At 38.8% G+C, this 26,169-nt stretch overlaps 1 protein-coding gene across 1 annotated transcript in view; it reads right to left on the bottom strand.

The window, feature by feature from the left end:
* The window catches only part of AOX1 (aldehyde oxidase 1), a 71,907-nt gene extending 45,791 nt beyond the window's left edge, over positions 1-26,116 (bottom strand). The window contains 9 exon segments of the mRNA XM_039844912.1: positions 175-319; positions 920-1,000; positions 1,649-1,738; positions 2,639-2,700; positions 3,022-3,145; positions 4,693-4,801; positions 7,894-7,990; positions 9,837-9,894; positions 23,386-26,116. Of these exon segments, the coding sequence (XP_039700846.1) occupies positions 175-319; positions 920-1,000; positions 1,649-1,738; positions 2,639-2,700; positions 3,022-3,145; positions 4,693-4,801; positions 7,894-7,990; positions 9,837-9,894 (766 nt within the window). The 5' untranslated portion in view covers positions 23,386-26,116.
* Between the last annotated feature and the right edge of the window lie 53 nt (positions 26,117-26,169).

Genomic DNA, 26,169 nt, shown 5'->3' with positions numbered 1-26,169 from the left:
ACAGAAATATACTTACGAATGGAAATTGTGAACGTCTCTTGAGCAATGGTGAAGAACTCAAGTCTCGATGATTAAAAATATTATTTCAGACTGTTTTTCCTGAGAAATGCATATATGAGGTTCTTTTCCCCAAAGGGTGTTTCTTCATAAGGAGTCCCCTGGGATTCCACATACCCACAGAGGTGTTCCCCATGACAACAGGGGCCTGGGGATACTTGACTTTAGCTTCTAGAAGTTCCTTCAGTGTCATGGGGGAAATATACATCATTCTATCACCACCAAAAATCCCAGTCCTTTGTGGTTGTTTCTCGGCCAATATCTATTGAAAAAGCAATAAGGCTTTGAGATCATGTCATGACAACAATTCTACCTGTTTCTTCTCTATCTTTATACAAACAGATAAAGGAAATAGAGATTTTTTTTAAAAAAATAAAATAAAAATAACCTAAAAGTAGAGCTTCACTAGGAATCAGAGTTCAGAATAAAAATATGATGGTATTTTCCTCCTTCTGGAGACTGTTTCAATATGTCTCCTTTTGGTGCTTTTATATCTCAAAGGAATTCATTTCAACATCTAAAGATATTTTAACATGCTTAATTTTGTCAAAACATTCTGTGGAAGAATAAAACTTAGCAAAACTGGAAGTAGAAAACATGTCTAAATCTACAAATGTTATGATGTCATTTCATGACATTTTTTATGGATGCTAACTGCTGCTTCTTACATTCAACCATCTCCTCATGGTGACTCCATCCTCATTCCCCCATCTCTACCTTGGTCCTACAGACCTTGGGCTAAAGATGACAGATGGACATTACTTACTTGCCAATCAGCTTTTAAGAGGCTCCATAAGCGAGTACCCTTCCTGACATTTCCCCATAAATTCCTCTAGGATGAGCTCAACTTTGCCTTACTTACCATTAGCTCAGGAGGAAATATCAATTCCTGAGTTGGACCCAGGGGCAGAAAGGCCTCTTATGAGAAGAGTTTTGGACTTGTCTTAAAAGAGAAAAGTATCAGAAGTTATCGTCATCGAGCAATTCTAACTACAGTACTTTAGCTTATTTGTGGAATGAGGTTAGAAGAAGAGAGACATACAGCAAAGAGACAAAAAAGCTGGCTAGCCACTGTCTGTGGGCTCTAACACAGACCTGGCTCCTAGCAATCAGAGCAGACGTCAGTGAGCCTCCTACACTCTGCACTCCCTGAACATTCTCTTTGGAGACTGGGGAAAGCAGGGGAGGCAGGCAGCAGCACCAGACATGGCTGAGAATGAGAACATCTCTGTGAATTGCCACCTATTCTATCGCTACCTGTTCTTCCATCTCCCTGACATCTGCACTTTGCTTCTGGCCCTTGAAAACAGACATGAAAGAGGCTTTCAAAAACAGCTAAGAGACACTAAGATATGAAGGTGTTTTTTCTCCTATAGGGAGCTGTATTTGAACAAGGTTAATATCTGGAATGAGAAATGAAGTTATTAGGATAGATTTTGGGAGGAGACAAAGACGGAGTGAGAATGGGAGAGGGGACATGTTGACACACCCCAAATTAATTGAACTGGGCAGCCATTTATTTTTCCTAAAAGTAAGTTGGTTTCTGCTCCTGCCTTGAGAAACCTTTATAAAAAATTTACATTTGACTGACCTTATTTCCTTCCTCAAATTCTGGTAATTCATTTATTCCTTGATTCAAACAGCAAACTCCATTTTCTTTACTTTGACAGCAGCCAGAAGTCTAGTGGGTAAAAAGAAAAAACAAATAACCAGAATTTATTGTTGATTCTACTAATAATTTTCAGCTTTATTGGGGTATAATTGATAAATAAAATTGTATATATTTACAGTGTACAATGTGTTGATTTTATATACAAATGTTTTATTAAATGATTACCAAAATCGGATTAACACATTCATAGTTCCCATTGTGTATGTGTGGTAAGAACACTATAGATCTATTTTCTTAACAAATTTCAAGTACACGACACAGTATTATTAACTGTTGTCACCATAACATAAAGATTTTATAACAAAGCCTGGCACATAGCAATAAATATTAACAATCGTTTATTGTTAATATTAATATTTAATATTTCATTAGCAACAAATGTTAACAAATATTATTATAGTTTAACTTCCAAAGAGCAACCTTATGTCCCTCATTTCAAGGTTATTTGTTCATCTATTCATTCAACAAACATCGACTGAGTGGTCAGTCAATCAGTAAATGGCGACCAGTCCTGGAGATGCACAGCTTCTACTGTCAAGCAGACTGCAGTCTGGGGAACAGACAGAAGAGCAAATGGGCAATTATAGCATAGTGTGACCAACGCTGTGATGGGGACATGCACAGAGGGCTGCAGGAGCATCAGGGCAGGGCACCTGACTCAGACAAACAGGACAGGAAAGACACTGGGGAAAAATTACCCATAGCTAATATCAAAGTGCTTAGGTGCTCATAATGTGACTGCCAGGGCAAGCTCAGTGAATGAGGATAAGATCAAATAACAAACAACAATTATAGACCTTGAGATAAAAAGTAGCCCTGTATCAGTAACAATGGCTATTCCCCTAATCGCACCTGACAACCCCTACTAGTTTGTTTCATTGGAAAAATAATATGTTCCTTTCTACTTACTTTACAGAAAGTCTTGCATGCATCAATTATAGGCCTGTATCCAGCACAATGGCACAGGTTACCTAACGGAGAAAAACCCAGCTCTGTTAATCAAGGAACCCAGAGAGAGGCAAGGACTGCCACATGCATGATGGAAATTAGGACCCCATCCTAGAAGAAAGCCCTGTTTGACATTTCAGTCCACCTAAACTACAAAGTCAGATTTTTTTTCATCAGCAACTTTGGATATTTGATTGATATTGAAAGTTCCTGTTAAGAGTAAATGAAAATTTTTTTTATAGCATTTAATACAATGTGTGGCGCATGATAGGTGTCCAATATTAGTGCTCATCATCATCATCATCATCATTAAAAAATAAAAGCACACACATATGACCTATCACCAAGGGCATCAGTTAACTGATCCAGAATGGGCTCTGGATGGTTCCTCAGAAGTGTGTACCTGGACATCACCATCCCAGGGGTGCAGAACCCACACTGGGTGCCATCACACTTGGCAATCCTCTCCTGGAAGCTCAGAAAGGTTAGAAATGCAGAATCTTGGGTCCCTCTCCAGATCTACTGAGTCAGAACCTGCATTCCAACAAGATTCCCAGGCAGTCTGTGTGCACACTAAAGCTGGATGAGAAGCCTCAGAAAACCCTGCTCATCGTAGGCGGCTCCCTTTCTTGGGCCGGGAGGACGTGATTACTTGTCCTCACCAGATTTTGAGCTTCATTGAAGGTTCTCAGGCTTCAGAATCACCAGGGGAGCTTTAACATTTCCAAGGCTCAAGCAGCACCCTAGATCAATTGACCGAGAATCTCTGGGGGTGGGGCACAGACATGTATTTTTTAAAGACTTCCATTCCAGGTAGTTTCAATTTGTAGTCCTGAATGGGAATCGCGGAGATAAAGGTTGCTCCCTGGAAGTCCTTCAGAGAAATGAACTGAATTATACTCAAGTTGAGGGGAAAAAAGAAAAACAACAAAAAAAACCCCCAAGTATTTCCTGAGTGCCTTTATCTGCCCACTGTTGCTGTAATACTTTAGCACATAGAAGATTATTTACAAAGTTCCCATCGTTACTCTAGAAAACAATCGAGAAGGAAATGTGCCTTTACTTCTCTTCCAAAACTTCTCTCCCCGCCACCCCCCACCCCCCTCACACCCCCAACCCCGCCTTAGCATGTTCTGTTTGAAGTCTTAACTTCAAAGGTGCAACCCCATTTTGGAAGCTACATTGCAACCAGGAGCTTAGCAGCAGTTACTAAATGAAAAGGTGTTTTCAGTCCTGTGAATAGCGAAGTCTTCAAGGGTATCAGGCAGAACTGGCTCCCTCTAGACAATGCGGTTGCAGAGAAAATAAACAGAACCCAAGATTCCTTCAAGTCCAGAGAACCCGAGTTTGGTCATTTTCTATGTCACCCCGTCTTTTCCCTTTTCTATCCTCCCCTCACAAGTGACCTTCATCAACTTAGATAAAAACAAGTAGCAACAGCGTTTTTATGGGCAATGTATATTTAATTGAAAGACTCAGGGGTCAGGGTGTCTTTTTCAGTTGAGGCAAATTTCTAACAAGGTGCTGCCTTAGGAGAGAAGCCTCAAAAGTCATTGACAACTTTTATTACCTGTTGTCTGAATAAGTCCTAAATTTAACAAATCTTTTTGGTAGCTGAAGTTTGCATTCAGCTTTAAAATCATGGGGTGTTTTTTTTTTCCACTTTATTAAAAAAAAAATTACATCCCTTAATGCACATGGCTCTCATTTCTTTATAAGTTTGGAAGATGTAAGATGGATAGGTCTCATCTAATTGGAACATAGAAAACAAACCCAGTGATCTCAAGATTTTCTTTAAAAAGAAAAAGTCCTCTAGTCTTCAGAAAGCATCTCTCTAAGAAGTCAGTCACAAAATACCCACAGCCCAGGTTTCACTCTTGGTCCCTAGTTTGGTTTCATCTTTTGGCTGACAAGCAGCAGGGCCCAGACTGCTCTACTCTTATTATCAGGGGCTCATCATGTCATTAATGGTTTTCAAAGCACAGAAATCCTATGAAGAAGAGGTCCGCCCTCACCTGCACAGGATCAATCCTGGTCTTGGTGCTTTCTATGCCTTTTATTGTCATGACAGCAGCACCGTACAGAGAACAGATGGGGGTCAGACAGGCATGGGCTGGATAATGTCTTCAGAATGCAAAAGAGAAGCACAGATTATATTGTTTCCAGTGGGAAAGGGTACCGAGTATTCACTGAGCACCTTCAATATGGTTGATTTTAAATAATGTCTCAGGCTTTGTATACATTTTATCCTTAGTTCATGCCCATTATACAAAAGTAGAATCTAAGGGTCAGAGTGATTTGCTCAAGGACACAGCTGGAGTGTCAGAGACAGGATTCACATTAGACCTCTAAATTCTAACCTCAGAACAGTTTCCACTAACTTTGTGTTTTCTCTTGAATGAGGGGCTGACATTCTCCTCTCTAGTCACATGTGATTAATCAACTAGAATACATTCCATCTTCCAGGCAGCTCCTGAGCGAAAGGTTGGTCAGAGAATAAAGTGAATTTGAAATTGTGCTTCAGAAGAAGAAACAGGATGTGGAATATAGAACTCCTCAATCCCACAAACCTGCTGTTTGAAAATGTTCGACTCGAAATGGCTCCTTAAATGTTTTCATTCACCAAACAGAACTACAAATGGCCAAGAAATAGATGAAACAAATGTTCGACTTTAAAATAACCAAGAGCAATTCAAATTAAGCAATGAGAAACACCATTTTTATCAAAGAAAATGACAGATTTTTAAAAATTATAATATGCATTATTAGCAAAGCTTTGGGAAAATGAAACTCATGTACTGTTGGATAAGAATGTAAATTGATAGAGCTCTTCTGGGCGACGTTTTGCTGGAAGGCATAAAAATGTTTAAGATGCCAACATTCTTCTACCCTGCAATTCCACCTCTATGGATTTATCATAAACAGTCACAGATATATATATATATATATATATATATATATATATATATATATGTGTGTGTGTGTGTGTGTGTGTGTGTGTGTGTGTATGTGTGTATATATATACACACATATATGTTATGTACATATCACTGACATATTGCTTATAATAATGGACAATTAAAAATAATCTAAGTGATCACTATTTGGGGATTGGTTTTAATGCACTCAAACGATGGAACAGATACTATCATTAAAATAATATTTATTATTTTGAGAAGATATTCGTGAGAAGTTAAGCAAAATATACAGGTTTCTAAACAGTTATACAGTATGCTTTTGTATGTCCACACATAAAAAAAAAGATCAGAAGGATATTATTCACTTACGAATAATTATAAATATTTATTGAGTACCTACGACGTGCCAGGCAGAGTTCCAGTTGCTAGGAGTATATATTCCAATGGAAGGAAACTAGATATTATCTATGTACATAGATAGTAGACATACATAAATTGAGATGGTAAGAAGTGCTATGAATAAATTGATATAGGCTAAGGAAATAGGAAATTGCAGAGGTGAGGTCGGGGATTACTATTAAGGGGTGATCAGGGAGGGATGAGACTGTAACATTTTTGCTGAAACCTGAATGATTTGAAGGAGCCAGACATGAAAGGTTGTGAGGGAAAACATTCCAGGTAGAGGGACAACACATACACAGGCCCTGAGGAGGTTGGGATGTTTAGAAGTAGAAAGACAGACAGAAAGAAGGCCAGTGGGGCTGAAGCACTATGAATACAGGGAGAGTGATAGGCTCTGAGGTTGAAAGACAGGCAGGAACAAGGTAGATAATCGTAAAAGTCAGAAGTTTGAATATTAATTCAAAGGCAACAGATCATTCAGTTCAGATGTAGAAAGTTGTTAAGAGACTTACCCTCTCTCATTCTAAAAACCCAAAGAAGCCATACAAGCTTCATAATCATAGTTTTTTTAAAAATTATGAAATGCTGAGTATGGAAAGAAAAATGAATGAAACTCTGTTAAGTACAAGTCCTTCAAAAGAGAAAATAGATACAACTGTTCTCATCTCTAACTGAAATGAGCAGAGGAGAAGGAATCTGCCTTAGCCAGGAGTAAGGAGAAACCAGACCAACTTTTGACAAACTTTTAATAGCTACATGTAGGATGATGTAATAAATTAAAAGTTGAACTCATTATCCCCAAACGCTTCCCGCCAGACTTCACTGAGTGCTGAGTGAGAGTAATACCCTAAATATGGAAGCAGGGAGGGAGTGCTAAAAGAAACTCTCCAGCACGTTGGCTCTTAGACAAGAAAGACTGGGGAAAAGCAGAACTGAGGGAAAACCATAGACACTCAGGCTTCACAGATCATAGGCCAGGAGCCACCCTCCAGAGGTTAGGCATGGAATCAAGAGATCTCCCAAAGCATAGGAAGTGAGACAGGAAAGCAAAGAGAACTCCCTGGTGAGCAAAACATATATGGGCAGCTGGGCTGCAAAGCAGGGAGGGATATCCCAGAGTTCAGGAAGCTGGTGGCTTGGCTGTGGAACAGGCAGATCTCTGAAACCTCACTAGTGCTCATATCCTTTGCCTTCATCTGACATCTGTGGTAGGATATAAAATAGTCTAACACGTGCATAATTGGAGTCCTAGAAAAGAGTGGATGAGGGAGACAGGGGTGGGGGGTGGGAGAGAGAGGGAGAAAGAAAGAGAGAGAGAGAGAGAATTTGAAGAGATAATGGCTGGAGAAGTTTCCAAAGCTGATAGAAGCATCAATCCATAGATCCAAGATACTTGGAAAACCTGAATAAGGATAAATATCAAACGTGAAAGAGAAGATGTTAAATGTAATGGGAAGCCATTGGTGATTTTTAAGTAGGAGAGTGTATGATCTGATTTATATGGAAACAGATCTCTCTGACTGGTGTATGGAGAGTGCGCTATGTGGGGGCACAGGTGAGAGTGGAGATCAGTGAGTAGGCTGTAATAGTAATATGAGAGCCATAATGGCATTTTTCTTCACTGCCATTTTAGCCCTTACTTTTTTCTCCAGATGGCACAAAGAGTCAGACAGGCTTTCATCTTTCAACAGGGGATTCTATGACTCTATGTTATCCTCATTGATGGTACCTTTAAAAAATCCATTCATATTCCTGGAACCATGTCTGTCTTGTCCATCACTGTTCCACCAGCACAGTCACATAGTAGGTGCTCAATGCATATTTACCAAATAAAGGAATAAAACAAAGTTCAAAACTACAAAAATTCAACTATATCTGGATTTTGCTGCAAGGTACCTTATCCTCTTGGTAATGGGGTTGTATCGTGATATTATCACTGTGCAGGCACCACAGTCTCACCCTCCACAGCCATACTTAGTTCCCATGAATTGGACTGGAAAAGTACAGTTAAGGATAATGTGTTTTCTGTAATTCTCTTTCCAAAATAGCAGTGATTCTAGGAGATAGCACTATCAAAGACTTTTAAATATAGAGTTAAGTTCAATACATACTTATCAAACGATGTATGTCTTAGCTGCTATTATTTAGAATCTTGTACATTCTTGATTGCTCTCCTCTTTTTCAACTCAACTCGATTTCAGGTTGCCAAAAATGGAGTCAAACTAGAAAAGGAAGAGTCTATACCTGTAAGGGCTTGAGTAATTGAAAGTGTGAGTAACTTGTACATTTGTTCTCAATCTTTTGTCTGTCTTTGATAATCTATGAAGTAAAATGTCAAACTGTAAGTAATTCTTAGAATATTTGTGCCATATTATCCACATTTACCATATTTCTCTGCTTCTTGGTGGCAGAAACTGCTAGTTGTTTACCAATATCTAGTCTCTCATTCTTCCTTGGTAATATAAACCCCAGTTTTTAGCTACACACATGGTCGCTCAGAATTAAAAATACATTTCCAAGCCTCCTCTGCAGCTAGATGGGGTCATTAACAATGCTGGCCCATGGGATGTAAGCGTGAGTGTTGTGCATGATTCCCAGGTGGGAAACGTCCTCAAAAGGAGGAGGATGCCTGCTTTTTCATCTCTTATTTCTTCCTATTTGCTGGAATTCAGACATGATGGCTGGACCTCATTAGTCATCTCTGGCCATGAGGAGAAAGCTGCATGCTGAGGAGGGTGGGGCAGCAAGACATAAGGAGCTCGGTTCCCTGGTTATGTCATGACACTACTTTACTAGCCCTAATATATCTACCTTTGGGATTTTTTAAATGTAAGTATGACAGCCATGAGAATGTGCCTCATAGACCTTCTTCAACAGGGAGGGTAATTAACCAAGAGACCCAGCTGCTGCCCTTTGAAATCTATCACCCCAGTTCTCACTGGCTCTCTCTATTTCCTTTTTCTTAGGCATTTTTCCTAATGAAACCCGTGTACATTTAATACCATTTTTTGGTCTCTGTTTCCCAGAGAACCTGAACTAACCCAGTAAGAAAAGAATAAACATTTTATCTTGTGTCTCGTTTACTGCTATTTGGGATTTTCTGTCACTCGCAAGTGAACTAAATCTAAAATATTACACACTGGTGCCATAAATAACCAGGAAATCAGTGTTCTTTTTTTTTTTAATGTCCAAAGATCTTGAATGACTTCCAGAAGGTCGTTATTGATGCTTTTTCAGTTTTGTGCTTTTTTTGAGAATTTCACTCTCTCCAGGGAAAAAATGTACAAACTCCCATTGTTGTTTACTTTTGCATATAACTTAGTGGGGTCTAAAGAACTCTGGAAGCCCATTGGCATTCATGCATAGTAGGCTAACATTCTTTGGATGACTTTTATTTAGAAAGTTTTTCTAAGGTAACATTCTGAAGTTTAATTTCTCCATTGTCTGTTTACTTTCATGTCAGGAGGTTTCTGTGCTCTCTTTTTTCTAATGGGCATGATGATTAGTTCTCAAAGATAGAATGTCAATATTCTGACTTTTAATTCTAAAGGATGCTTAATTAAGCCCTTTTAACATCCATTGTTTTCATTCCCATTGCTAGTTTCTTCATTTATACAATATATTAAGTGCCAAAACAGAGATTGGAAAAAACTTGGTTCTTCTGGCAACCACAATTGTGCACTGCCTACATAACAAAGATGTAGGGCTTTCTTAAAGGACATAAAACCATAATAGCAGAGAATATGATTCAATGTGGCTCTATCACCTGACTAGGATAACACACACACACACACACACACACACACACACACACAGAGAGAGAACAAAGAAAAGGATATGCTTCTTCCTCAGATATGGTAACAGCATTGTTTCAGGATCGACATTTTTTTCTACCATCTGTACCAAAAGGAAAATAAGAGTTATGTGCACAAAGTTGAGAAAGCTAGTGTCATTTTTGCATTAGTGGGCTTATGTTAATTTGATGGAAATGCACATTAATTAACTATTCTACTCATATTTGCAACTTGATTTAATGTTTAAGGAACATCTATGATATACAAATCATCTTTCAAGTGTAGAGCCTAAATCTTGATTCCCACCACTTTGCCACTGTCCTTGGTCCTGAATTATCACTGTTCTCTGTTCTCTAAGGCAGTGGTTGTTTTTACTAATAGAAACACTAGTGACTCCTGTCCAGAATTTTGTAGAATGTCTGAAACAGGTGAAGGAAAAGATGTTAGTGAACAGAATGGTGGGGGGGGGGCGGGGTGGGAGAAAGAGAGAGAGAGAGAGAAGAGATGGACAGCTGCGGGAATAGAGTAACCTCTGAGAAATTGACATACATATATAAAATATATATATATTATATATACAAAATATATATATTATATATATACACATATTTTAAGACTCATTTATTAATTATGTTCAAAGAATTATAGTTTTAAGAAAGCAATCACAACCAACCATGGTCCCCAAGTCAAAGAAACAAAGGAGAAGATAAAACACATATGCCAAGTGATACAAAGACATGTAAACAAGGACATCCTTAAGAAGCAAGTTTATGTGGGTAGCCTAGCAGCATAGCAGTAGAACAGAGCACACAAGAGACGGCATGATTATGAAATGTCATGGTTGGTTATGTTTTTCAAAGTGATCAAGTTTTCTCTTTTTTTGATTAAAAATTTAGGTTTCTTTTAGATTCACAAACAAAAGCATGATTTGCTTCACAATTTCACAAGCAGAGTTCCTCTTTCACCATGTTATACTAATTTTCCCTTCTAGGAAGTAGATGAGGAGAGGACGTATGCATATTCTATGACTGCTTCACCCTCAAATCTAAGTGGCCATATGCCAGGCAAAGTGAGGCATGTGCCAATCCCACCATAGGATCTGTGCTTTAAGTCTGCAAAGGAATGTGATGTAGTGTAGTAGTATTGTGTTGTGTATTATTGATATTGTGTGTGTGTGTGTACATACTGAAATACAAGGAAAGCTATGGAGTACCCCCAGGCATCCCAAACTTAAATGACCCTCAAATTAGATTATTTTATTTCCAAAATTTACGTCTTCTCTTCTTTTCGCTAACTTGTTTAATAGCCTCATCTGCTAGGTTATCTAAGTTAAAAATCTGAGCTATTTTAAATGGCCCTCAAATGAAATTATTTTATTTCCCAAATTTACTTCTTCCCTTCTTTTCGCTAACTTGTTAAATAGCCCCATCCGCTAGGTCATCTAAGTTAAAAAATCTGAGCTATTTTCTACTTTTTCTTTCCTTTAACCTATCATAATCAGTGTCACCAAGTCCTGACACTTACACTTCCAAAATGATTCTCTAAACACCCTTCACTTCTACTGTCACTCCTCTGAATAACCTTTATTGCCTTTTAATTGAACAATTATAACAGCTGCCTAACAGGTTTCCTGCGTCTATTCTTGGCGCCCACAATGCCACCCTCTGCACCACTACCAGGGCAGCCTCTCTAAAACCTATTCCTGATCATCGTCTGTATCTGCCTGAAGTCAACACAAGCTTCTGGCTGCCAAACTGTCATGCTGGGAATTCATGAATTACTCAGGGTACTTGTTAAAATGAAATCTTATGGAATCGGGATTTCTGGGAGAGGGAACCAGAAAATGTGCATTTTTAATGAGCACACTGAGTGAGTCTTAGGTGACTTTATATTCAAGAGTTCCTGGAATAGAAGAAGAAATTCAGATTCCTTGGCATGGCTTACAAGGCTTCTTTGATATACTGTTCATCATTCTCTGCCACTCAACCCATGTACCTTGAACCTTGTTCACATGGAAGAACTGGCCAATTACAGCAGTGCACAGACCTTTATCCTTCACTACTTTTCCATATGAGATTCCTTCTGTCCTCAAAGTCCTCCCTTTCTTATAGCTTGGTAGAATTTTGTATGTCATTCAAAGCCCTGATCAAATATTCTCTTCCGTTGGGGGATACTGCCATCTAAAATATCCTTCGCACTCTGTTCCAAGTAGTCATCCTCCTCTGTGCTCCCATGGCCAATGTCCATACATCTTTCACAGAATGTTTTACCCTGCATCATAATTATTTGTGTATGTATAAGCTTCTCTTGATCTCGGAGAGAAATCACTATCTGCTATTCTTCTTCATGTGAAATACTGAGTTAGGTGCTATTGATATATCATAGGGACATAATAAATGTTAACTTAAATGAAAAACTTGAACATAGTATGTACAATTTGCTATGAGAACACTAAGGAGGAAGGAATGATTTATCATAAGCTGGGACATCTGAACAGAAGAAATGATAGTAAAACAGGAAAGTGCCAATAATGGTGGCAGAAAGTGTTGGTTGTCTATCCCAGCATGCATTCTCCCTTTCTTCCTTCCTGCTGCCTGGAATAGGAATGAAATCGTTAAAACACCAACAGCCATTTTAGATCATAAGGCAACACCTTAATGGCAGCAGAGGAAAAAGAAAGAAGAAACCTGGGTCCTAGATGATGCTATAAAGCTTCTAGACCAGCCCCACAATGTCTACCTCCAGATAAGTCTTTAAAAGTAAAAATGACTTGTATTGTTTTAACCACTGTTAGTATTGAGTTTGTGCCATTTGCAGTTGAAACTAATCCTAATGGATACATATGATGGCAAATCCACAGAAGCCCAATTTTAATGGAGAAATGGAATCTGGGTAGTCTAGATAGCAAAGAATAGCATTTTAGGTTTAAAAGATATTTGTATTTTTTGGAAGGAATTAATGGAAGCAAAAGGCCTTATTTATTCCAGGAGATGTTTTAAGAGATTGGAGAATAGCTCAAAGTGCTACTGGCTTGAACTATATTTATTTTTCTTGATTTGGTGAATGGTGGCAGAAAGTATTGAAAGGAGGGAAGTGGGAGCATGGATGTAGCATGCACCCTGTCCTGCTAGGTCTTAGAGTGAAACAGGGAGGTCAGGACTAAGATAGTGGTTGGGGGTGTGGGGGTGGAGAAGGAATGAGAGGCAGAGTTATTCTCACTGACTGTGGTTCGGAGAGATGATGCTAGTTCTTGGGTCAGGGTCATTGCATAGTCCCATCTCAGGACAGCCTTGGATGTTGCAAGGGCAGAGTCTGTCACTCTGTAGCTCTACCAGCCCTTTAGGAGAGTTCAAGTTCACATTGCACGAGGTTGAGAAATCACTGTCCTCTGTGCAGGGCTGGTGACTTATGCCTGAGAGGGCCTTGCCACGTCCAAGATAGAGGCAGAAAGAACAAAAGAGAAAGATTAGGAGGGGAGAAAAAGGGGGTGAAAATGGAAATGAAGAAGAGAGGGAAGTATGTGTGAAAGGACAAGGCTGAGAGGTAGAAAAGGGAAGAAAGAGGTATTTATTGTGGGAGACAGTTAGAGAAGATTCCCAGCAGCCTTAAAGCAGAGAAGGAGTCCCAAAGGGACAGTCAGTGAGGACATTTCTGCCTGAACTTCCAGTCGCTTTCAATTTCATTTTAATTGTAGTTCTTCCTTCCTACGCCACTTCCACCCTCTTCACCTTTTATAAATCATTACAGCCATCCCAGCAGCCTAGAAATATCCTCTCTCAGCCTTATAAACCAAAACTCCAGGAAATGTTAGCTAATGAACAGCCCTGCCCAAATTCCTATACTGATATCAAGACCCTCTGTTTTGCTGAGGAAATAATGCTCAATGACTACTTTTTGGCATCCTTGGTACTTTTGGGCAGATTCTGGCTCTATTCATGAAAGAGATTATTTTCCAGTCCAGATATTAGCAGTCATTGTTATGAAGTGTTTACTGTGTGCCAAGCAACTTGCTAAACCTCTCCATGGAATTTAATCTTCACTTCAATTCCATAGGAGAATGTACTGTTATCAGCCCCATTTTGAAGAGGGGAAAACTGTTATTCAGAGATATTAAGCAACTTGCCCAAGGCCCCAGACTTGATGAGTGGCAGAGCAGACAGCACAGGATTCAAATCCATGCCAAACACCTTTGATACCTCCACCTCACTGCTTCAGAACGTTCATCAGTTCCTGCGTTGTGTTAGAGTGAGGCATCTAAGTTGTTTATTCATGGGCTCTCTCCCGCCTCAAACTCCATGTTAACTGGGTCACCTGTTCTGGGGCCTGTGGTGAAACAAGTCAGACTTCAGAAAGCTCTCTGCAACTAGATACCTGACCAATGGGCATTGGCTTCCCCTCTAGATAGTCTTAGCCCTGCCCAAGTGGAGACTTGGGGGATTTTATTAAAAATAGAGACCACAGGCCAATCATAACACCTAGAGTCTCCTAAGTGGTTTCCAAGCTTCCTTTCAAAAGCAAGTTTTTAATTTCAGAGGTTATGTTTGACTTCAAGACCCCTCTTCCCTGATGGTTTCTCTCTCTTACTTTTCTCAACAACCCCTCCTCTCTGAACCAGAAAGTTTATTCTAATTCTGTCCATGTGGCAATTAGGTTTCCTTGCCAGGACTGAATCACATATCTAATAGAATTTGGAAAGCAGGGGAAGGAAAGTGAAGGGGTGGTATGATTTGTTTTAACAGGGTAGTTGCAAAAGCTGAATCAATATCTTTACAATGTACTTTCCAAATGATCATAGGACATTTGGCTCATAAATCAAGCCCATTGGTTAAAACCAGCTTATCTATTGGCCATTATATTAAAAATCCAACTGCAGTTTATTTGGGAAACAGTTGATTGAGAAGAAGCTAGACTCAAATGCCTATTTCCAGATTTAACCAAAAATCTTATAATTGCTTACAAAGTCCTAGTAATTTCACCCTGGCCACCACTCCAGCTTCAGCAATCTCCTTGCCATCCCCTAAGCACACAGAAATCCTCATATCTGAGGATCTCCACTTTGTCTAAAACACTCTTTCCCCAGAGAGTTCCAGTCCAGACAGTGGAGTTGGTAAATGCTGTGCTCACCTCCTCCCATGACCACATCAAAATTACAACTAAATTATGGAACAGTCAACCTGGAGAACCATCTGAAGACTAGCTGAATGGAACTCCTGTAACTAAAGATATACAGAAGGAGCCATTAGCTGGTAGGAGAGGCAGAGATACAAAATGGGCTGGTAGTTGAGAATTGGGAGGTATATCTTGGCTGCATAGGTCTCTCCTGAGGAGTGAGGGTTCACAGCTCCACACTGGGATCCCCAGTCCAGAGCTCTAGTGCTGAGAAGAGGAGTCACCACAATAGCTGGCTATGAAAACCAGCAGGATTCTGTCCCTGTGAGGTAGAGAGCTGTTGGAAACCCAGGCATCCTCTTAAAGGGCCTGAACACAGACTCACTCACTCATAGACACTCACCCTAAGCTCTAGAGAAGGGACAACAGCTCGAAAGGTGTCAACGACATATGGGAGGTAACCGAATTATGTGGCTTTAGAGGGAGGGCTGCCATTGTCCCTATGTTGAGCCCTTCCCCACACAGCCTGCAGGTACAGGCTGGCACCAAATTTGAATCTGCATTAACCCAGAGAACTCCACTCACTCCACCCTGGTGACTCCCTGAGACCCTGCTCCACCCAACTTGCACACCATACTTGGCTCTTTCAGTGACTGTGTCTCACAGGCAGCCAGCCTTGGGCTGCACTGCAAACTATCATAAAAAACTCCCCAAAGTCTGCAAGCTTTAGGCAGATGGTGGCTGACTTCATTATGCCCTGTGCCTTGGGACCTAGCACAGGCAGCTACAAACTGCAGATCACTTTGTGGCTACTAGCAGGTGGCCTCAAGCTGTGCACAGGCAGCGGCTGAACTTACGCTGCACTGGAGGCCCTCCCAAGAGGGCCCAGAAGCAACACACTCAGTGGCCAGCTTCAGACCACAACAGAGCATCACCCAATTAGCTCCACAAATGGCACACCTTAAGGGTTGCCTTGGCAAGCACCACAGCCCAGCTGGGGCAAATCCTGCTCTGTGGGGTCAGCCCCCACTGTGGTCATTGCCTGTCCTCACAGCCTGAGAGTCAACTCCATCCACTGACATTTCAACAGCAATCAAGTTTCAACTACAACAGAGGGCACACACAACACACACTCTTGGAGCACCCGACTCAGGTGACCACGGAGACTGTGCCATGAGACTCCACATGACACCTAATACCTAAGGCCACCCTGCCAAGCCTAGCAAACATAGCAGATCTACCTAATATATAGAAACAAACACAGAGAGGCAGCCAAAATAAGAAGAAAAGAAACATGTCTTAAATGAAATAATAGGAGAAAACTCCAGAAAAAGAACTAAATAAAATTAAGGCAAGCATCTACCAGATACAGAATTCAAAACATTGATTATAAGAATGCTCAGCAAACTTAAGGGAAGAATAGATAAACTCAGTGAGAACTTCAACAAAGAGATAGTAAACGTGAAAATGACATAGAAACCACAAGAAAAACCAGTCAGAAACGAAGATACAATAGCTAAAATTAAGCATACACTAGAAGGAATCAATATCAGATTAGATGAAGCAGAGGAACAAACCAGCAATTTGAGAGACAAGGTAGCAGAGAACACCCAATCAGAAGAGGAAAAAGAAAAAAGAATTTAAAAAAATGAGGATACTTTAACGGACCTCTGGGACAACATCAGGCATAATAACATTTGTGTCATAGGGGCACCATAAAGAGAAGAGAGAAAGAAATTGAAAACCTATTTGAAGAAAAAATGATGGAAAACTTCCCTAATCTGGTGAAAGAAATAGACATACAAGCCCAGAAGTGCAGACAAAAAATGAATCCAAAGAGGCCCACACCAAGACACATCATAATTAAAATGCCAAAGGTTAAATACAAAGAAAGACTCTTAAAAGCAGCAAGAGAAAAGCAGTTAATTATCCACAAGGGCATTCCCATAAGAATGTCAGTTTATTTCTCAACAGAAACTTTACATGCCAGAAGGGATTTGCATAAAATATTCAAAGTGATGTAAAGCAAGGACCTACAACTAAGACTACTCTACCCAGCAAGGCTATCATTTAGAATCGAAGGAGAGACAAAGAGTTTCCTAGACAAGAAGGAGCTAAAGGATTCATTGCCACTAAACCGATATTATAAGAAATGTTAAAGAAACTCCTTTAAGAAGAAGAAGATAAAAATATGAATAATAAAATAGCAATAACTAGTATCTATCAACAATTACTTTTAATGTAAATGTGTTAAATGTTCCAATCAAAAGACATAGGGTAGCTGAATGGAAAAGAAAACAAGACCCATGCATATGCTGTCTACAGGTGACCCACTTATGATCAAAAGACATGCACAGAATGAAAGTAAAGGGATGGAAAAAGATATTCATGCAAATGGAAATTAAACTTACAACAGATAAAATAGACTTTAAAACAAAGGCTGTTATAAAAGACAAAGAAGGGCTTTACATAATGATAAAGGGATCAATCCTAGTAAACATTTATGTACCCAATATAGGAGCACCTAAATACATAAAGCAAATATTAACCCACATAAAGGGAGAGATAGACAATACAGTCACAGTTGGGAACTTTAACATCCCATTGACACCAATGGATAGATCTTCCAGATAGAAAATCGACAAAGAAAAAGTGGCCTTAAATGACACACTATCCCAGATTAATTTAATTGATATTTTTAGAGTGTTTCACCCCAAAGCAGCAGAATGCACATTCTCAAGTGCACGTGGAATGTTTTCCATGATAGACTACATATTAGACCACAAAATAAGTCTCAGTAAATTTAAGAAGATTGCAATCATATCAAGTGTCTTCTCTGATCACAATGGTATGAAACTAGAAATGAATTTTAAAAAATTGAAAAATGTACAAACGCATGGAGGCTAAATAACATGCTACTAAATAATGAATGGGTTAACAATGAGATCAAGAAAGAAATCAAAAGCTACCTTGAAGCAAATGAAAATGAAAACACAATGACTCAAAATCTATGGGACATAGCAAAAGCAGTCCTAAGAGATAAAATTCATAGCAATACAGGCCTACCTCAAGAAACAAGACAAATCTCAAATAAACAATCTAACCGTACAACTAAAGGAAGTAGGAAAAAAACACAATAAACAAAGCTCAAAGTGAGTAGAAGAAAGGAAATAATAAAAGTCAAAGTGGAAATAAACAAAATAGAGTCTAAAGAAACAATGTAAAAGAGCAATGAAACCAAGAGATGGTTCTTTAGAAAGATAAACAAAATTGATAAACTTTAACCTGACTCAACAAGAAAAAAAGAGAGAGGGCCCAAATAAATAACATCAGAAATGAAAGGGGAGAAGTTACAACAGACTACAGAAATACAAAGGATTATAAGAAAATACTATGAGCAATTACATGCCAACAAATTGAACAATCTAGAAGAAATGAATCAATTCCTAGAAACATACAATCTTTCAAGACTTAGTCAATAAGAAACAGAATATCTTAACAGATCAGTAACTACTAACAAAATCAAATCAGTAATCAAAAAACTTCACAGGTGAATTTTATCAAACATTCAAAGAAGAATTAATACCTATCCCTCTCTAAAATATTCAAAAGGAGGCAAGTCTCTCAAGCTTATTCTATGAGGCCAGCATTACTCTGATTCCAAAACCAGAAAAAGACATGTAAAAAAAAAGAAAATTATAGGCCAATATCCCTGAACATAGATGCAAAAACCTTCAACAAAATATTAGCAAACCAAATTCAGCAATACATTAAAAAGGTCATACACCATGATCAAGTGGGATTTCTTCCTGGGATACCAGGTTGGTTCACTATGCACAAAACAATTACTGTGATACACCACATAAACAAATGAAGCATGAAAATTATAAGATCATATTAATAGATGCAGAAAAAGCATTTGACAAAATACAGCATCGGTTTATGATAAGAAGTCTCAGCCAAATGGGAATAGAGGGAAGATACCTTAACATAATAAAGGCTGTATTGTAACAGACTCACAAGCTAAGATCGTACTCAATGGTGAAAAGATAAAAACATTTTCCGTAAGATTTAGAACAAGACAAGGATGTCCACTTTCACCACTTTTATTCAACATAGTATTAGAAGTACTAGAGACAACAATCAGAGAAGAAAAAGAAATAAAAATCATTCAAATTGGAAAGGAAGAAGTAAAAATGTCATCATTCATGGATGACATGATACTATATATAGAAAACCTTAAAGATTCCACCAAAAAACTATTAGAACTGATCGATAAATTCAGTAAAATAGCAGGATACAAAATTAATATTCACAAATCAGTTGCATTTTTATACACTAATAATGAACTATCAGAAAGAGAAATTAAGAAAACAATTTTATTTACAACTGCATTAAAAAATACCTAGGAATAAATTTAACCAAGGAGGTAAAAGACTTGTACTCAAAAAATTATAATTGAAGAAAGAAATTGAAGAAGTTTGAAATAAATGGAAGCATATACTATGCTCAAGGAGAGGAAGAATTAACATTAATAAAATGTCCATACTACTCAGAGCAATCTATAGATTCAGTGCAATCCCTATCCAAATACCAACGGCAATTTTCACAGAACAGGAACAAATAATTTAAAATTTATATGAAACCACAAAAGACCCTGAATAGCCAAAGCAATTTTGATAAAGAAGAACAACATTGGAGGTATCATAGTACCTAATATTGAACTATACTACAAAGCTATAATAATCAAAATGGCATGGTACAGGCATAAAAACAGACACATAGATCAATGGTACATAATAGACAGCCCAGAAATAAACCCATGCCTAGATAGTTAATTAATCTATGACAAAGAAAACAAGAATATACAGCAGGGTAAAGACAGTCTATTCAATATATGGTGTTAGAAACTGGACAAATTCATGCAAAAAAAAAAAAAAAAAAAAAGAAACTAGACCACCTTCTTACACCATATACAAGAATAAACCCAAAATGGATTAATGACTTAAATGTAAGCCAAAATCATAAAACTCCCAGAAGAAAACATAGGCAGTAAACTCTCTGACATTGCTCTTAGTAATATTTTTTTGATATATTTTCTTGGGCAAGGGAAATAAAAGAAAAAAAGAAACAAATGGGACAACATCAAACAAAAAAGTTTTTGCAGAGCAAAGGAAACCATCAACAAAATGAAAAGACAACTTACTGAAGGAAGAAGATATTCACAATGATACATCCAATAAGGGGTTAATATCTAAAATTTATAAAGAATTCATACAGTATAACACCAAAAATACCCCAAATAATCCAATTAAAAAATGGGCAGAGGACCTAAATAGATATTTCTCCAAAGAGGACATACAAATGACCAACAGACATATGAAAAGATGTTCAATGTCACTAATCAGAGAAAGGCAAATTAAAACCACAATGAAATATCACCTCACATTTATCAGAATGGCTATCATCATTAAATCAACAAACAAAAAGTGCTGGCAAGGATGTGGAGAAAAGGGAACGCTTGTGCATTGTTGAGATTGCAAATTGGTGCAGCCACTATGGAAACAGTATGACGTTTCCTCAAAATATTAAAAATAGACTACCTTATCACCCAGCAATTCCACTTCTAGGTATTTATTTGAAGAAATCAAAACACTAATTTGAAAAGATATATGCACCTCTATGTTCATTGCAGCATTATTTACAGTAGGCAAGATATAGAAGCAACCTAAGCACCCATCAATGGATGATTGGATAAAGAAGTGGTACATATATACAATAGAATATTATTTGGCCATGAAAAAGAATGAAATCTTACCATTTGCGACAACATGGATGAACCTAGTAGGGTATTATACTAAGTGAGGTAAGTCAGAAAAAGAAAGACATACCATATGATCTCAGTTATAAGTGGAATCTTAAGAACAAAATAAATGAACAAACGAAACAGAAACAGACTCTTAGATATGGAGAACAAAGTGATGGTTGCCAGATGGGAGTAGGGTTAGGGGGCTGGGTGAACAAGATGAAGGGATTAAAAAGCACAAATTGGTAGTTACAAAATAGTCACAGGGATGTAATGTACAGTATAGGGAATTAGTCAATAATATTGTAATAACTATGTATAGTGCCAGGTGGGTATTAGACTTATCAGGGGATCACTTCTTAAATTGTATAAATGTCTATCCACTATACTGTACACCGGAAACTAATATAAAATAATATTGAATGTCAACTGTACTTGGAAATTTTTTTAAAAAGGAGGAAAAATGTAACCATCTGATGAAGAAACTGCATTCAATATGCAGTGATAAACAGTGGTTCAGCCTCCCAGTTTGGAGAACAGTCAGTATGAATCAGAGGACTTTCCTTCCTGCTGTCACCTGAGTATTCATGGTAAATGAAGAATAAATGAGTAAATATCGGTAAAGTCCTTAGAAAAATGCTTGTCAGTGCTATATGAATATTCAATTAATAAATCTGGAGGTACATACAGAAACTTACCAGTTGTTACATCTAGAGGCAGAACCTGGAAGGCTGAAGAATGGGGAAGGGAGGAAACTCAGATTTTAATGTATGTTCTATTGTACCTTTTCAATGTTCTACAAATGTGTTATTCTTGTTGCTCTTATTATGAATTTTTTTAAACCAAAAAAACAAAATAAATAAAATAAAATGCTCTCACCCCAAATGTTTGCCTGGCTTGTTCCTTACTTTAAACCAGTCACTACTCAAATGTCACTCTCTCTGAGAGGCCATAACATCCATCCCACCTAAAGTATCAGCTCCTGCCCACTCTCTGTCTCTGTCTCTGCTTCATTTTTTATTCTGGCACTTATCACTGCCTGACATTGTGCATTTATTTGTGTGCTTGTCTGTTTTCCAGCACACTGTGAACACCATGCGAGCAGGGACTTTGCCATATCTGTGCTCTTCTATAAATCTTTGAGCTAGGAATGCTGCCTGGCATAGAGTAGACCCTTAACAACAACAACAACAACAAAAAACTGATTAAATACTCATTCTCACTCTTTGTGAAGTAATTAGTATTATCCCCTTTTAACAAAAGAGTTGAGGCTCTGAGAGGTTAGTGTGTCTCAAGAGAGTTAGAGCAGGAATTGAATCCTTGTTTGTCTAAATAAAAAGGCCAGGGCTATGTTTAATATACCATTCAGTTATGCAAAAGAAGAAAAAGTAACAATGTTAACACTTCGCCCTATTGCCATACGTCATTCTCACAGCAGTCCTGTCAGGGGATCCTAATAGGCCCCATTACAGATCAGGAAGAACAAGCTCATCTTATTCAGTATGGAAACCAGGTAGCAGGGGCAGAGGAAGGTTTTATAGGGCCTAGAACTTGTACAGTTTGTGTACGTGGGGGTCCTCTTTAAGAAAAATAATACAAAACCATAAGTGCAAAATTAAGTTCAGAACCTTAGAACAGGTCTCATATTGGGGTCCCTGATGCTTGACCTTCTTTAGCTTCCTGGTGAGTCCCTTGTGCTAGTCAAGGAAAGTACTGTGGCTTGTGTGACCCTGAAGGAGTGATCACAGGTAGCTCTGAAGGCGCTGGCACTGTGGAGAAGCAGGTAGCATGGCCCTTGCTTAGTTGTCAGCTTTTAGAGAAGCCCCATACCCTTCATGCCTCAGTTTTCCCCTTTGCAAAGTGGTGCCAATATGCTGGATCAACATTAAGAGTGAGTAGAGTTTACCGCCGTGTGTGTGTGTGGGTGGGGGTGTGGGGTGGGGAGAATCAAGAAAGTTTTTAAAGGATGCCCAGGGGCTTCACGTCCCCAACCTTCGACACTGCCTGGAACTGTCCCAGAGGTACTGCAGAATGAGCCAGGCTTCTGAGAGAACAGGACTCCACGCTAGCTGTGGACCCAGTGAGGATCTCTGAGTTCCCAGAGCCCGGCATTGGCTCAGCTTCGCCGGGAACTGACTTTGGAAAGTTATGATTTCGTTATCTGAGAAATGATGTCAGTGGTCTGAACTAGTTCAACTCTATGGTCCTGTCCCAACTCTAAAGTGCTCCCAAGTCATCCAAACGCCCGAGAGCTGAGACTCAGCAGTCTACAGACTGCGCTCAGTCTACTGAAAGACAATCTTTTTCGGTGGGTTTTGAGGGAGGGAAGATTCAGGAGGGCTGACTTCGATGAATAAGAACAGCTATTTCACTTCTTGTTTATGGGGTACGGTGGGGTTGGTAATCAGCCTGCGCGTCCTGGACGGAGAAGGGGAAAGGAATTGCGGGAAGGTGAGGGCCCAAAGATCCCGGGCAGCCCCTGAACGCTCACGCTTTCCCTGCCCCGGGGTGGCGGAGAAAGGGGTGAGGGTGGAGGGGTGGGGGCACGGGCAAACCTGCTGGCAAACCGGAAACCCTGGTGCGTGCATTAGTGCTCTAAGCACCGGGGCGACCCAGCAGGAACCCCTCCTTGCCGCTCCACGTGTGGCGGGGCGCCCGTCTTCCCGCCAGCGCGCTCACCTTGCGGCAGTTCACGTAGAAGAGTAGCTCGGCGTCCCTGTCCACGGTGGTGGCCCGAGGGTCCCACGGCAGGGGACTTGGGGTCTGAGGGTCACGAGGAGGGTTCGCCGGCACGCAGACAGGGCAAGTGAGACCGGGCTGCTGGAGCCTAAAGTCCAGCCAAATCCAATGGAAACGGTCCTGATTGAGATTTAAAGTTCGGCAAACTCTTGCCAGAACGTTAGGACGTCACTGGAGCATGATATCTGGGCTGAAATCATTGGCAGAGATCCCTCCACCTCCTAGCCTGTGGCGCTTGGCATCTGTGCCACTCTCCAGCCTCTTAGCGGAGTGCAGGTCTTGTGAGATCTCTTTGGTGGTGTTATTACATATTTTAAGTGGCTTCCCAGCTAGATTGTCTCGCTTTTTTTTATTGTTGTTTTGGTACTTCTCCCACCACATCTGCTGCAGTCCTGTACACTTCATAAGTAATAAACAATCGCATTTATTCCAACTTTGCATGAAAGGAGCTCAAGGACAAAGAATGATTTTACAACTTTATCTCAGTTTTAGAAATAATTATTCATTTATTTTTAAAATACAGAGCTACCTTGATATAGGAACAAACTTTAAATTTTATCACTATTCAATTTATCCAGCAAATATCCACAAAGTTTATCTGGTAAATATCAACAAAGATGAAAAAATATCTTGCGAAACTTAAAAATAAAACTTGGAAAATGCTGAAAAGCACAAAAATAATCACCTGTAAGCCTACCATTTAGAATTTGCCAGTTAACTTTTTGGCTCTAGCTTTACATTTTTGAAATCTTTACTATAACACCTATTAAAAACAAATGGAACCAAACTAGTTATTCTCCAGACTTGTTTGTACATACTCCATACTGGAAGTATGGGGGAGAAAGGAGAAATTCTCAACTTCCTGTTTGCTTCCTGTTCCTGTCAGCATCACCACAGAAATGGTTCACCCTGGCAGACAAAATTACTTCAATGGCAACAGATGGCTACAGTTGGCAGCTTTTTCACATTATCAGGCCAGTCTTGTCATAGTCCTTCAGGGAACAGCACCAACTAGTCGTACACCATCCCCAGAGTCCTGGAACTCTTCCTCTAGGCCTTTCAGTTTCAATTCCATCCTTCTTTCTTTGTACCCTCAGGCCCAGAGGCAGTGGGTGCTTCCCACAGTTCCTTCCTTTATGATATCCCACTGGTCTTTTTCGCCTTTTCAGTTCTTGTCAGTTTTCTAGTATACGGTTAACAATTTATAAAATAATTGTGGTTTCTGCCCTTTGGCTTGAACCTAATACAATCTCCGTCAATGCTTAAAGTTACTTGACAAAATTAAACTCATTTGTGATTTAAAAAAACAAATAATAATTGATAGATAGTATTTTAATGTGATTATAAATATACATCACCAGCTCAAAACTCAGCATCTCATTTAATGGTGGTAAAACCAGAGGCATTCCAATGAAAATCAGGAACAAGACAAGGATATCCACTATTCCTACTACTATTTAACATTTTACTTAAGGCAGCAGCCATGCAATTATATAAGAAAAAGCAAAGAGCAGCATAAGAACTGGGGGAAAACAAGAGGTAGATAGTTTGGGTTTCAGGAGATATGTATGAAAAATGCTTCAAACAATAACATAGCAATTAACATATAGAAATCAACTATCTTCATATATGCAAACAATAATCACTGAGAATCAAAGAGAAAATCCTGTATATATTACCAAGAAAAAAGATAAAATACCTGAGCATAAATTTATCGAGAAATGTATAAAACCTCTATGAGGGAAATTTTGAAACTCTCTTAGTCTCTATAATTTAAAGAGTATGGTAGTTGGACATAAAAAGACAAACTAGATAGAAAATTAAGAAATAAATATAAGTGTAAATAGAAATACAATCTAAAAAAGGTGGCATTACAAATCAGTAATGGAAAACATGGACTTTTCAATTAATGGAGTCAGTACATTCATTTCACACCATACAATCAAAAAATCCACATGCATCACCAATTTAAACATAAAAACAAAATGAAACCATGAGGAAATGTGTTTATAATCTGGGATAGTAAAATTGTTTCTTACTGTGGCCAAATTCCACCAGCAACAAGAGATTGATAAGTTTAAGTATATAAAATGGAAAATAATTTCTACAGGAAAAAAATAAAAAAGACAAATCTCATAGAAAGAAAAAAAAATAGAAATAAGCAATAGGAACAAAAATATAATCCCAGAGAATTAGGAGGTCCAAAGGCTAAAAGTAACAGGAGTACAGGAAAGGGAACAGAGACCACCAGGGTGCCAAACTCTTTAAAAACTGTCAGCTGTTCCTTTAAAAAAGCCTCTGGCCCCTATTTCAATCTACATTGTTGATACTGAGTAAGTTCTGAGAGTCTCTGTACTTCTACAGCAGTTTTTCTTCAAGTTTGATCCTAGGACAATCTGCCCCAGAATTATCTGAAATGTTTGCTAAAAATGCAGATTTCTGGGCCTACTCATTTAGGTGTCAGATATTGTCTAAGAAAGCTTTTCCATCTAGGCAGAATAGAATTTCACTAGTCATTTGAATACAGTAAGCTATGTCCATTAATCTCAGATATGAACAGGATTTATTACTACACTAGGAAGCGATCTTTAAAATAAAGTTATAAAAACCAAATTCAAAAGAGCCTGAAAGGTTAACCCCCTCGGCTAAATCATCAGATTATACATAATAAAAGTAATATAGAACCTGATACCTAAGTGATTACTGATCAAATAGTTCTGAAAG

This window comes from Pteropus medius, unplaced genomic scaffold, assembly GCF_902729225.1.
Source record: "Pteropus medius unplaced genomic scaffold, Ma_sr-lr_union100, whole genome shotgun sequence".
Lineage (NCBI taxonomy): Eukaryota > Metazoa > Chordata > Mammalia > Chiroptera > Pteropodidae > Pteropus > Pteropus medius.
Note: the sequence above shows the minus strand (reverse complement) of the source record. Positions and strands in the feature narration are given on the sequence as shown.